This window comes from Micrasema longulum, unplaced genomic scaffold (genome assembly GCF_059751315.1).
Source record: "Micrasema longulum isolate JH-2025_06_02 unplaced genomic scaffold, ASM5975131v1 h1tg000197l, whole genome shotgun sequence".
Lineage (NCBI taxonomy): Eukaryota > Metazoa > Arthropoda > Insecta > Trichoptera > Brachycentridae > Micrasema > Micrasema longulum.
The window spans coordinates 206,037-221,316 of record NW_028277402.1 but is presented as its reverse complement, the minus strand read 5'-3'; the positions used below and the strand labels follow the sequence as shown (position 1 = coordinate 221,316).

The 15,280-nt window shown below is 30.1% G+C and overlaps 1 protein-coding gene across 1 annotated transcript in view; it reads right to left on the bottom strand.

The window, feature by feature from the left end:
- ftz-f1 (ftz transcription factor 1) overlaps nt 1-15,280 on the bottom strand; it is a 363,969-nt gene that overhangs the window by 183,224 nt on the left and 165,465 nt on the right. Inside the window, exon 2 of the mRNA XM_088243231.1 lies at nt 13,597-13,680. Within this exon, the coding sequence (XP_088099357.1) occupies nt 13,597-13,680 (84 nt within the window). The remainder of the gene's footprint in view (nt 1-13,596; nt 13,681-15,280) is intronic.

Below are 15,280 nucleotides of genomic sequence, written 5' to 3'. Positions count from 1 at the left end.
TCTGCAAATGAAAATAAAATTTTCTGCATGAAAAATTCAATAATTATGATTTTACTTCAGATATAATTAACGACAGATAGATACGTTATTTTTTAAATAAATGTACAGATTTTCATACAGAAAATTCAAAATTACCTAATTTAAAAAAAATGTATTTTATTTCATACGGGGCCCAGGGCGGTACACTACCGACGCTCTAACTTCAAGTTTTGGGTAGGTACATCGACATGTGTGCACCAATCGTACATTATTTTACCACACATTCACCTGAGATTGCATTGTTTGCACCAAAACAGGCCAGAAGGCCCAATTACAGTAGTGAATTACAGCGCAAATCACCCAAACTGGAAAAAATCTTTTTTTTTGTGATCTCACCGGGAATCGAACTCCGAACCTTTCGTGAGCGAGTCAAGCGTCTTACTCATTACACCACGCAGACTGCTAAAAATATAAGTACATAAAATACCTTTTTATTGTAAACGTAAGAATGTGATTATTGGAAAAAAACTATATCAAAGCACCTGAAAATTTCTCATGCGTTCAACCGTTTTAGACAAATTAATGAATTGAACTGAGAATGGAATCATATTTCCGCTTCATATTTCCTAACTTGTCACTTCAAATAATTATATTAAACGTGTAAATGTTATATTTGAGTGATCTTTTATTGGTTGAATTGTACGAGAACATTTCATCTGACATAAGATTTTCATTACAATTTGCACGATCTAATAAAAAATCTCGTACGTTGAGTTGAAAAGGTTGGAAAAATATATAAACTATTGTAGAAGTAAAATTATTATAAACAAAATTAAAATGTTACGTAGTGGGTGCTACAGTATTGTGGGAATGAATGTTAACATTAGCAACTATTTATTTTTTTAGGTGGCTTTACTGCTGCAAGACAATTTTGCCGCAAGGCTATTTATACAAAAATCACATAACCTGTCATTCCGTATTAAGTTATTGTCAATGTAAGTCGTTTTGTCAATTATATTTACTGAGTTAAACGAGTTTTCGAGGATTTGTGAAATTTGCAGCAGAGAGGGAAAACATTTGTGAGAAGGAATATGGATGTCTTGGCATTTACGGGGCTTATCATTGACTGTTTTAAATGGCTACTTTACACACTGTGTAACATTCACTATTCTGCCTATGTTCAAAAATCCACATTTTCTCAACTCTTTCATCTGTTGACTTTTGTGGCCGTAAAGTGGCTATTTAAACCAGCCAATGACAGGTCATAGCCCTGTAAATGCTTAGACTTTGTAAATGTTTTCCTTTCTGTTTCAAGAAATTAAGATCTAAATAACTGCCTAGGGAAGAAATCCCGCCTGTCTACTAGCATATGGACATACTCAAAAGATTGTTGTTTATATATATATATATATATGCAATATATATAGTAAATAATAAGTTTGTTCAACTCTAAATAGTTGGATTCAAGCTATGAACTTATCTTCTAGCACAATTTAGCACCATATCAAGTTTCTAAGAAGTTGTTAAAATTTCAAAAAACAATCAAGTGAATCTTCCTGATTCGCCTGGAAACTCACCATACATTTTTATAAAATTTAAAAAATACTTGCGTTCTTATGACTTACACGAATATTTCAATTTTGGGGTCATTCAACGAGTTTTAAATAACCCACTAAATAACAAGCGAATCGAGTTGGGCTAGAGTGGGGTTCGAACCTCGGACCTCTGATCCGTGAGCCCGCAACACTTACTAGTCAAGGGACCTCAAATCGATTCAAGCTAAGAAACTTAGCTCTAATTCTAGGGCTAAAGTTCTTAATATGTAGTGTACAATAAACGTAAGAGTGATTTAAGCTATCATTCAGGCGGGTCATATCTCATGTTAATAACACATAATGATATTTAAATTAGTACCGTATACACATATTTCCGTTTAAAAATATATATTCAACATAAATCTGCCTGTGCTCAAATGAATTCGCACAGTACTGTTTGTACTGTGAATAATATAACATGAAATGCGTAAATTGCAAAGCGTGGCTCTCGATGACTTCTACCTAACCCTTTTCTTGGAAGTCTGAGTGAAAATTATTTCTGAAAGCTTAATCTTCTTCTTCTTCTCGGTTAAGATCGATTAATTGGGTATCAGCTAAAAGCTAACTCCTGAGACTTTGAGTTTCAGATGTCCTTGCCTCTCCTTGGTGGTCTTCCGGGCAGACGGCAAAGGGCCGGGATTTTGTGGGCAATGGTATAGGGGGATTTAGGCGCTGTCCATTAATGTAATTATTGACGTAATCTCTCCATAATCTATTTACTATTCACTGGGTATCGCAATTCCGTCTAACTTCTTGACTCTAGATTCTGCCTCTTTTGGGTTTCCCTGCGATTGCCTTTAGTACTTTCATTTCTGACTTCTGAGTAGTTATTTGGTTTTTCTATTTAGTTTTTTTACTTATTTTTTTATATTTTTTTATTTTCTCTCTATCTATCCTCGCCTCTGTTGTATACACCATGATTTGATCTAACACATGTTTTGTATATCCGAATTATGTTTCCAATAATCATGTGTTCATTGTACTATACGACATTTCTTAGGCATCCAGATGTTTACTAAATGAGATGGATATGGTCTCACTATGACAGCATCATCTGCATGGCATGTGATGTTAATGACCTTATGTCCCTTAGTAGATTCACTACTTTTTTATTCTTAAAAGCGTTTTTTCATATATATTCTGCTTGTGTAAAAAAATGTTTTTGGCGTATATATTGTTGTGCTATATTAAGTTATAAAGGTGCTAAACTTGCTTTGTTTCTTTGTTGTTCTCAATATGTGTTATTTTCTAAATGTTAATATTATTTATGTCTCAAATTGAGTTGTTGTAACTCCTGGGAATGTAATTCAACGTATTATACTTGTTAAATAATTTGTATTATATGATTTATAAATAAAATAAAATAAAGATAAAATAAAAATTTCGTTTATAAAATATCATATTATGTATGTATATTATAATATCTTCGTACCTAACTGTTACACGTGTCATAAAACTTATTTACTGTATTTATTTTTTCTTTGTCCTGGTCCCGGGGTTATTTTAGAAATACACGTAACTTCAAAGATTTCTGATATGGCAAGGCTGGTGGTCTTCGGAACAGTATGATATATTTTTTTATTTTCATTCTTTATTTAAAACTATGTTTGTTTGATACAATGGCAAACTTAAGAAAGGGGGAATAAATAGTAGTAAAACTTATTTTTTTATTATGTTTTTTTATTTGCATTTTAAAATAGATATACCTACACAAGTTACACATACAAAAAAAACTATTACGTTAGCAAAAAAAATTGCACAAAGGCATGGCCTGTGTGTAGGTATAAAATTTTAATTATATATAATTTAAATAAGGTCTACTGGGAGAATACGATAGATATTAAAATGTTTTAAAAAGAGTGCTAATATTACAGTACAATTTTTTGACACTAAAAATGAGAAAATTATAATAAAAGTATATTCTATTCATTAAAAAAAGAGTTTAAAAGACAAAAATCTGCTTTTTTTATCCATAATTTAAAGAAAAATTTGAATCGAAATTAATCATATTTTATTTATCAAATGCATTGAAAAGTTTTGAAGCTATGAAAAATGAGTGTTTTTTGCCCGAGTCTGGATTTACAATAAGGGATTTCAAGTAAACTATTTAATTTATTAATTTATTATGAAAATAAAACTTTGTTATCAGTGTTACACAATTTTATTCTTTTACAAGAACACAACTATAGTTTCGGGAGAGCACTCCTCCCATCGACGGGTGATATAAAACTAATATAATAAACACAGAATATTGTTCACAATGTCATCGAATCTAAACAAAAAATAAACAGATTAATCAGTGAAACTTAGAGCAGGGGGTTTTTATTCTTATCTAAGGTGTTGGCATATGAATGGATGGTTATCTTAAGTACAGATATGAAAACATGGACAAAACATTAAGTCGAATTTATTTCTTAAAATTTAGCACATAAGTGGAAGTTGCAATAAGTAAGTCTAAGATTTAATGTCTGATAACAAAGTTTTATTTTCATAATAATTTATAATGAAGTGTTACGAAGTGAATGCCGATTCAATTAAAAAAAAAACTATTTAATCTTTGACTAGATCTATGAATTTTTTTAGGAAATAAATGTTGGCGCGTAAAAACATATTTTATACATTGCCGGCAATAAATTTCTCGTAACTTCAAAAGTTCAGCTTTCTGAAATAATTGGTTGGAGGGAAAAGTTGAATTTTTATGAAATGTAATTTTCATAAACAGTTTTTGTACGGGTTCTAAAGGCTTAATTTGATTATTATAGGCTACTCCCTATCAAATTATTATATAAGAAAGAGAAGACTGTACAAGAGCATGATAAACCATTTTGCTAGTGTTTGGATGAACATAACTAGTAAAACGTTTGAAAACATAGGTCAAACAACTCAATTTGTTTACATTTTTTTCAGTATGATTTGTCCATTTAAGTTGACAGTCTAACGTTACTCCCAAATATTTAATCAATTTTGCAGTTTTCATTTTTTCACAGTTATAACATATCAAGGTATAACATATATTTAGGTAACATTATTTATTATGAAACATAATGTTAAGATCAGAACAAGGGGCTGACGATATAGAATTGTAAAAAAGTATGAAAAAAGTTTTTCGCAATGAAGAGAAAGGAGATTCTGATCTAGCCAATCTTTGATTGTATATATATACATTTATTGGCTTTTATGGCAGTCTCTTCCCAGGATTTACTTTGCACAATTATTGCGGTTTTATTGGCATAAGAAAACAGCTTACCAGGCACATCGATATTACAAAGATCGTTTATATAAATTAAAATCAGAATTATTTACGGTATATTAATGAAGGTGTAATATGATTTGTTATTCACACTAACTTATGTTATTAACTTTTTGCTTTCGGTATTTTTGGTACGAACATAATTCTGCTCAAGATTATTTCATTTCCCCGGAAGAAAATGTCATATTTTGTGAATTTCAGTTTTTCAAAATTCTATCCCATTGTTCATAATACTAAATGTATCAACTACTTTTTACAAGCGAGTTAAAAATCTATTACCAATTTTTTTCTGTTGTAATATATTATTTTTTCTCTTTACTGTGTAACATGTTCACTCATTATATTTGTGAAAAACTTTAACTGGATGTATGTAATATTTTTACAAGCGGACCCGACAGATTTGTCCCGACGAACGTTGGCGTGCCTGCTATTATCTCGGAAAAATACTTTTCATTGAAAAGTAGGCACCTAAGTACTTGTTTATGATTGAATTCCAAAACTGAAAATTAATAATATTCAAATATTAAATTTAAGTGGGTAACTAGGTACTTGTTTATGGTTGAATTTAGCAACATAAAATAATTCATTTTCAAATATATAATTATTTTTGCCAATGTCGAACTCGGCTCTTCTCACTAGCAGGAGTGCACTTTATACATGAATGCGATTTTCAAAAATGTATTGAGTGTCAGTTAATTTATTTAAGTATTACCAAAAATCCAGAAAAAAAAAAAAAAAATTGGAAGAAATTATAAGGAATGTAAGGAATGTAAGGAAAGAATCTGATTGGGATCCATAAAAAGCTAATGTTGTTTGTACACATAAGAAATCAAATTTGATTAAACACAAAAAACAACATCCTTCCATTTTTTTGGTACTTGCATTCTCGTCGAATGCAACCCCGGAAGGTCGATGAAAAAATTATTTATGCTTCTAACTTTGTTTTTACAGATTCGATTAAAAAATTTAACACATACGAACACGCGCAGCGCAAAGATTTCGCTGAAAACCTCACGTCAAAGCCGTTTAGGAGAAGTTCAGTGACATCACACGTACAGAGAAATTATATATATAAAGATATAACAACTGGTGTTTTTCCTCAATAAAACTTTAATTTAATTTAAAGAAATAAGAATCGTATATAATCTTTTTTTTAGATGGAAATCTATACGATAATAAGTCTCAATTAACAAACATTCCAATTCTACAGAATAAGGCAATGAGGATTGCACTCGAAAGAAATATATATTCGAATGTAGTAAGAATTCATAAAGATATTGCCTTTTTTACAGTAAAGTAACAAATAAAATTTATCGTAGCAATCTTCATTTACGAAATAATTGGGAGGTTAAATCAAATAAAAAATGCGAAACTAGAGATAACAAAATATAATACTACCAATGAGGAAAAAAACAGAACCTCAAAACTCGTTCAACAAAGGATTAAAACTGTACAATGAGTTACCTAAATAAATAAAAGAAATGGAAAGCCTTCAAATATTTCAAATCAATTAAAAAATATAAATTCTTGATATTTTTTAATATTAATTTATGGTTATGTCATTAAAAGTTTAGTTCTTAAGATGTTATGAACTAACTTAATAAAGCATAAATAATACTGAATAAAAAACATATTACAATAGACTTAGTAGACATTATAATAATAAATATGTACATCTCCCTTCCCCTCCTTATCCTCTCTTCAAGCATCCTTGTCCTAATCCCGCCCAATTTACAGTAACTTAATGTTCTTAAAATAAATATTAAAAAATTCTTTGATAATTGAGTATATGAAAATAACATTTTTACATGTATAAATTGTATGTATTTATTTGATATGTAATGTGTTTTCTTTACTAACTTTGTATACTATGTGGAAATCTGTTATTCGTTCTGAGTTTATACACTATATTTGTTTGTTTACTATAAATATGTATGTAGAACTGATGATTTCCCATATAAAATAAAATAAATAATAAAGAAAGGTTTGCGTTTTACGACAGAAATTTAAATAGTAACTCTCAATCCGATGATTATGCGTTAGGTTTGACGCCTTAGTGTATAATAGAATCGTTTCGTAAGTTCATTCGTATCCCATATACCTATCTCACTCTAACGCAATCAAATTTGTATTTCGCTCTCGTTTCCGCTACATACGAACGAACGCGGTGATTTTTGTGCTAACTACTTCGTTGATAAATCAAACAAGAGAAGAGATAACGTCGATTGAATTCTAGTACCAAATTTAAAATGTATGGTAGAAAAAAGATGTAGATACATCGTTTTCGTGGGAAATGTACACAATATTTAACACATGAGTGGCGAAACGAAAATAAAGTAATTTATTTTCGGCATGGCCAAGATACCCACAGCGTACAAAATAAAACCACTGAAGAAAAAAACAAATCGGTGAAAACACAAAGGACATGCTTGACCTAATTCTTTGTTTGGCAGTTTGGCTTCGGTCGACTCTAAATTATACTTGGATTGCTCTTTGATCGTTTAGCAGATTGGAGAATTTATCTAGAATATATTTTTTGGTTAAATTATAACATTTTCTGTCAGCCCGATTATAATATTTGAATTGCCTGAAACGCAACAAAGTGGCCAAACAATGGAGATGACGAAATAAAACAGTTAAACAGATTTTGTTGTGAAATATTAACACCTTATTTCCGAAGCGACGTTATTGGCTCAGCTAGTTGGTACGCAACATACTCGCATTTAGTATGTGGGCTTTATTACTATATTTCAGTTTGTATTAGGATTCTATATACCATAACGATTTCACGACCGTAGTACATACTATGGGATAGAACGACCAACCACCTTCTTGACATAAGAATAAAAGTATATTTATAATTCTTTTAGGAACAAAACAAATATTCTGGCCTTTTAAAAACGGTATTTTTTAAAGTAATAAAACAATAAACACAAAAGACTTAATTGAAAAATTAATTTGTGGTAATTGCGTCACAAAAAAGAAGCAATATAAATTTATTTAAAATGCCCGAATGACATCCGATCCAAAAATAACTAAAGATCACATACTACGAATAACAATAAAAATTGTAAAATGAATTTAGAAAAGTTTGTAGTATTTTCAAAATCAATATAGATATTGTGGTAAAACTTTTTCATTCATAATTTTAAAAACAAAATTGTTAAAAAATATGCCATGATCGTGATGTCAAGATTCATGTTCATCTATAATTTTTGGCATTTTCCCTTACTATTAGTATAGGCCGTTATTGTCGCGTGGTTTTTACGAAGGATTTTGACGTTTCGAATTATATATTCACTGTGCATTTTACTATACAGTATTTATAACCTTTTCTTCCAGACAATACACAAAAAACAATTGTAAAATCACTAATGTATGAAAATAAACTTGGACAAAATAATATACGACGGTCTCATCATACAAAGTACGTACTGGAATAAAAAAACGTCAAAATTTAATGCGAATCCTAACGTACAAAAGGCGTGTCCAATGCAATAAAGCGTTTTGCTGAAATTCAGAATTATACATTTAAAAAAAGTATATGCTAAGTACAAAAAAAATATTTTTTACTCGAAAGTAGTTCATAGATACTCATTAATTCATAATTAAAAAAAAAGATATTTTTCTATTTGTATCCCATGCATAAATATAATTAATCCAATTATAAATATAGTAAATCGTTATTTCAGATTGGAGATGCCCAATATTGGGTGAAAGCGCTAATTGGTCCAATATTAAGTGGACCAAGTATTTTGAACTCAAATTTTATATATTTAAAATAAGTTGTAGTATAATAACAATGGAATTCCATCATGAATTGTCAATAAGTAACATTAATCGAATAATTTATGTACTTTTAAATCGTGCTCATTAATTTATCTCAGAGTTCTTAGTAAAACGTTTATTTTGGGAAACCAAGCTTTTAAGAAATTCAGCAAAAAAAGTTATATCAAGCATAGCGATGATTCATTTTATAGCGTATTAATTAAAATATTTGTATAATAAAATAAATAAAACAACTTTGTTTTTAACCACTAATTTTTATTTTTCACCGACCGGTTTCAAAGCAAACAAGCTTCTTTGTCAAGGTTAACGTAACTAATGAATTGATTCACTTTTATTTTATTCCTATCATGTTCACTAAATACTACACGTGGACCCAATAAATCAAGTGGTTTTTTCTTACACGGGTGGTAATCTGATATCATTATTTTCGAAGTAAGACAGGAGAGGACTAAAAAAAATATTGTTTATTTGGTTATTAATTATTGTTTTCTTATTATGAATCGCTTTTTTAATTTCTAAGATTTCTAAGTTGTCTAATTTTAATATTTTATTTTGAACATGAAGTACTTTTAATCCCGTGTCTTTATTGAAGTTATGATTATTTTCTATTAGATGATTTGCGAATTCAGAAAAAATATTATTTAAGCATCTTAAGTGTTCTTTTACTCTAATATTAAAGTTTCTTTTAGTTTTTCCAATGTAGATTGAATCGCAAACATCACAATTTAATTGGTATATTCTAGGGCTGGTATTCCGAACGCGTTTACAGCGCGCTATAATGCGTATTTATTACGTAAAAACGCGCTATACCGCGCTTTAATTTAGATTGGAATACCAGCCCAGGTTTATTATATTTATGGACATTGTCTTGGTGATTTTTAACAATGTTCCTATATTATTAGTTGTGTAGAAAGCCGATTTAATGTTTGATGGTAGGGAACTTAATAATTGTTTTGAAAAAATGTCATTTATAAAAAGTATCCGCCATCATTGTTTACGTGGGTTTGCTTTATTTACTGTGGGAGTCGAATATAAACATTTGTTTATAAGTTTGCGTTTTTGTTTTTGATTTAATATTTTATCAATTAAGTTCTCATTATATCCATTATTATTAGCAATCTGTTTTATTGTATTAAGTTATTTTTTTAAATTAGTATCATCTAGTGGAACGTTAATTAACCTATGTATCATTGAATGGAATGCGGAATGTTTATGGGCAATTGGATGATTTGAAGAAATATGAATAATTGTGTCTGTATATGTTGGTTTAGGGTTTATATCGAAATCATTTTTTTTTTTATTGTTAAAGACAAGTCAAGAAAGTTTAATTTTTTATCTTTTTCTATTTCTTAAGTAAATTTTATTTCTTTACGTAATGAATTTAGGAAATTTAGAAATGTCTGAAGTTCACGATCCGACCCTTTACAGGGTATAAACAATAATACCAAATAAACAATATTTCTTTTAGTCCTCTCCTGTCTTACTTCGAAAATAATGATATCAGATTACCACCCGTGTAAGAAAAAACCACTTGATTTATTGGGTCCACGTGTAGTATTAAGTAAACATGATAGAAAAAAAATAAAAAGGAATCAATTCATTAGTTACGTAAACCTTGACAAAGAAGCTTGTTTGCTTTGAAACCGGTCAGTGAAAAATAAAAATTAGTGGTTAAAAACAAAGTTGTTTTATTTATTTTATTGTAATGAATAACCACAAAATTAGTGTTTCAAATATAAACTTTATAAAATATTTGTGCCTCAAAAAACAAGGATGATCAATTTTACGAAGTACTACTACTACTACTACTACCATCACGCCATTTCCCCGTAGGGGTAGGCAGAGAGAATGGACCGCCACACACGTCTATCCTGGCATACACTCCTAGCCTCTTCCACATTCATACATCTTGTCATACATGCCCTTCGGTTCTGTCTGCTTTTGACATGACCAGACTTAAGATTTTGGTTTATCTGATCATGCCACGTCTTCCTTGGTCGTCCTCGTCTAACGTTGCCGTTCATTTTTGCCATATATACTTGTTTTACCATTCTCTCATCGTCCATTCGTTCTACGTGACCAAACCATCTCAGAGACCCTTTTTTAATCTTATCAATTATACTTGTCTCAGATTTACACTCTCTCCTGATTTCATCATTCGTAACCCTGTCATACATTGATTTCCCACACATTCGTCTAAGAGATCGCATTTCAACCGCGTTCACTCGGCTTTCATCCTTCCTCTGCCAGTTCCATGTTTCACTTCCATACATAAGTGTTGGGACTAAAACTCCGTTGTGCACTGGCAGTTTAGCTTCGATTGACATATTTTTATTAGAAATTACTGTGCTTAGTGCTCCGTTCATTTTGTTGCCCGCATTCACTCTTCTTTCAACATCTTTTTCTACTCTTCCATCTCTTGAAAACATGCTTCCCAGGTACACAAATTCTTCTACTTGCTCGAGACATTCGTTGTTTACATTTATTACGCAGTCAGTAACCTCACTATCCCTTTCAAATACCATCACTTTTGACTTACTTTCGTTCATCGCCAATTCGCTCTCCAGGCATACATCATACATTCTAGAGACTATTTGCTGCAAATCAGCCTTGCTGCTTGCTAACAGAACTGCATCGTCAGCATACAACAAGCAGCTTACTGAAAAATTATCCATTTTTGCTCCAATACCCATACATTCTATCTCTTTCATACAGTTGTCCATGTATAGATTAAACAACCATGGTGACATTACACATCCCTGTTTCACGCCTTTTGAGATCGCAAACCAAGATGTAAATCCCCCATTAACTCTTATACACGCTGAACTCTCCTCATAGAGAGACGATACTGCACGTATAAGTTTTTTGTTTACTCCATACTTTTCCAACACGCCCCACAATTTCATTCTATCTACTTTATCATACGCTTTTTGCAAATCGACAAATGCGCAGAATAGTTTTTGACTTTTTGCCAAAAACTTCTCCGTTAGCATTCGCAGCGCAAAAATTTGATCCGTGCATCCACGTCCACTCATAAGTCCACAAATCCACTCGAAGTATTTATTAAAATATTCGTACTTTGAAATAAGAATTTGCCCCGTTTTCGTTGATTGAAGCAGGTATATCAAAACTTAAAATATGTAAACAATAAAAAAAATTACAAAACAAACAATATTCTTCGGTGCTTGATTATAAATTATAACGTATATATTATTTATAAAACTTCATCGGAGAGTAGAGATAGTCAGTCAGCTACGGCGAATGTTTAAAAACAATTATATAACAAACACAAAAAACGATATGTAAGATTGATAACTCTAGGGTGTCATTTTTTTTTTTACTTTCGAATTCAGAAACGTAACAGGTATCAAACGTTGCTTATTAGAAAAAAAATAAGAACCCCATCACTTAATTTTTTTTAAATATCTTTGACTCGCTAAAATGCCGCAGTTTTGAAAAAATACAAAAAAATCCATTTTTGAATATTTTTTGAAAAACTTTACTGTTAATATACATGTTTTTTTAGCAAACACCGTGTTTACAATAATACAAACCACGTAAAAAAAAAAAACAAATGATGTTTATTTTTTTCAAATGCAAAAGAAAAAAAGGTAAAATAATTATGAAAAATAGCATTATAAAGGACTTTTCAATAGTATCTACGTCACCTTAATGATTTATTTCACATTTTTCATTTAATTTTCTTAACTTTTAAAGTTCTTTTTGGTCCTTCTCCTCTCTTTTCTACCCATCCACACCCCTCCACGACCCTCTTTATATGTGTAATAACGTACGCGCAGCTCGTCAGGTTACAGGTCACAAAACAGTAGGTCCTCGAGATCTATCCAATCTCTGATCTATCTGTGGCGGTTATCTTACACCCGTCCTTTCATTTTGATTCCCTAATTTTATAAACATTACATATTTGAAAATCTCACTTTCATTTTTTGTGTGATAACTTCGATTGCTTGCTTAGATCAAATAAATTAATATATCTTGTAAAAAAAGATACGAGACTCGTTACAAAATGCAACTTTTTAAACTTAAGTCCCGAAGAAATGAAGAGTTAATCTTTACCAACTTAATAAGATGTCTTCAGACACTACTTATGGGCGAGACATCAATTGAAAATTCTTCGCTGCAAGAGTCACCGGCGTCAGAAATACGTTTAAGAGTTTCTATAAAATGAATCGGGTTGTGGTCCCGTGGCTAGTGTTGCGGACTCACGGATCAGAGGTCCGAGGTTTGAACCCCATTGAAATTGAAATGTTTGGGTAGATTATAAGAACGTTAATATTTAAAAAAAAATTTTTTTTTATGTTCGTCTAATCGGTAATAAATTTATTTTTGCCTTGTGCTTTTATTTTTTAACGAGTCAACCAATCAATAAAAAAAAATATTTTGAAAAAAAAAACATGAAAAGATTTCGTTTTTCTTATATTTTTTTCTTTCAGAGCAATAATTTTCTTATTTTTGGAATTTACAATCCATTTTAGCGAGCCAAAGACAATTTTTTACAAAGTTTTTTTTTTGCTTTTCTTATTTCCATAAGCCTAATACAACTTTTGAGACCTATTACACCAACAACAAAAATAGTCTATTTTTTTTTATGGAAAACACGCCCACCATTGATAACATATAATGAAAAATTTTGAATGATGCAAGTAAGAAAAACATATTTAAATATGAAAAGATAAAGTTTCTCGAGACAAAACGCAATCATTTATTGACTTAATATTTTATTATTTTTGATATGATATTGACTATTTTAATGATACATAGAACTATTTAACAAGTAATCAAAACAAACAAAATGATATTTAAAAATATATCCATGAAAATGATACTCCAGGGTTGAACAAGAAAGATAAACAATTTGATTTAAAACCTGGAAAATAACGAAAAAAAAACAAAGTTAGAAGACAAATTAATTTGAAAATGCCTTCAGATAACCAATTTTAGTTAATATTTTGAAATACGTACTTCTACTCCCACTCGATCTCGCACTTAAGGGGTCAATTGTTACATCATTTAATTCAGGTATTTCTGACTTGTCATCCGATAAACCTGAAAATAAAAATAAAAACCATTAGCTATGATAGAACATCAAACAATCCATATTATATTTTTGAATTTATCAATATACTGCAGGCGTTAATTTACCACAGTAAAATCACAAATAATATAAATATTTCTAATGTAGCATTTCAATCACACCACGCATTTATTAATTTAAAAAATCTAGATCGCGAAATACTACAAAAACCGTGGAAAATAATATCAGAAACGAGATTTTCGTAAAAGAAATAAAGTGAGGAAAAAAACTCTTCTAACTAATACACATAGTAAGTGTTATTTTAGCATTTACAGGGCTTATGACCTGCCATCAGCTTGATCACATTATCTAAAATTTACAATTCTGCCTATGGTTTATTTATTTATTTAAAAAAAACGTATTTACACAATAATCAAGATAACATGAGTATTTCTTTAACTCTTTCATCTGTTGATTTATTGTGATGTAAAAGAGCTTTTATTGAAAAGTACATTTATTGGTATAGGTGAGATTCATCCAAATTATTTCACCTACTAAGGTCTAAAGCCCCGTAAATCCCTAGACTTCGATATTTTTACTTCAATGCTGTAATAATATATATTATACAAGTAGGTATCATTTTTATCCTCCCTAGGGGTAAAATATAGTTCTTGAGTATACACATTTGAGTGACCCTCAGATAAAATATAAAAGGATTTCAATCATAATAGATCATCAGAAATGAATGAAATGGAAATAAAACAAGTCACACGGAGGACTGTTGGGCTGAAACAATAATCACGTCAATTTAATTTTCCTTATTAAGAAAATATAATATTTACACATATTTTTTATTTTATTAATAAAACGTATAACACATATTGTAGATATTATACTCCCAGGAGTTTTTAAAAAGAAAACATTTTTGTGACAACACATAATATCATACATAGTTAATACATTCGAAATAGTAAGAAAACATAATATAAGAAACATAAAACACAGTACTTTACACCATCTATAGAAATTACATTAGTTAAATCTAATTTATTAGTTCCGGAATCTATTTATATACTAAAACCTCAAAGGTATATTGATTACTTAGTGAAAAAAAGACGTTTAATTTGACGGCTGCACTATGGTTCGTCTAGAACATGCTAGCTAGACAAAATTCATTATCGAATTTCCCGGAAATACATTCCTAATCTGATAAACAAACCCACGAACCTCGGATTCCAAGAATTTTATTGACTTAAGGGCCGCAGTAGATGAGGGTAGCAGGTAACGTTATACGAAAAGGCGTAAGTAAACTTCATTAGCAATTTTGTATTTGACGCGAATACTTATTACACTGACTTCCATAGTAGTATTTGTTTATCTGGGTGATAGATTTTGGAGTTAAAAGTATGCACTATCTTTAATTGTAAAACAAATACACATGTTGCTACTTGTTATTTTTTTACGTTAACCCAAAGTTTATTTTCACAATTTTTTTCGGTAATTTTTACATATTTTGGACCTGGAAAGACTTGTCAAGACGTGCCAAAGAGCTAAAACTTACAAAATATTGTAGCTTAAACCTTTTTATTTCTAACAGTTATAAATTTAGGCTGTGGACTGCTGTGGAACTAA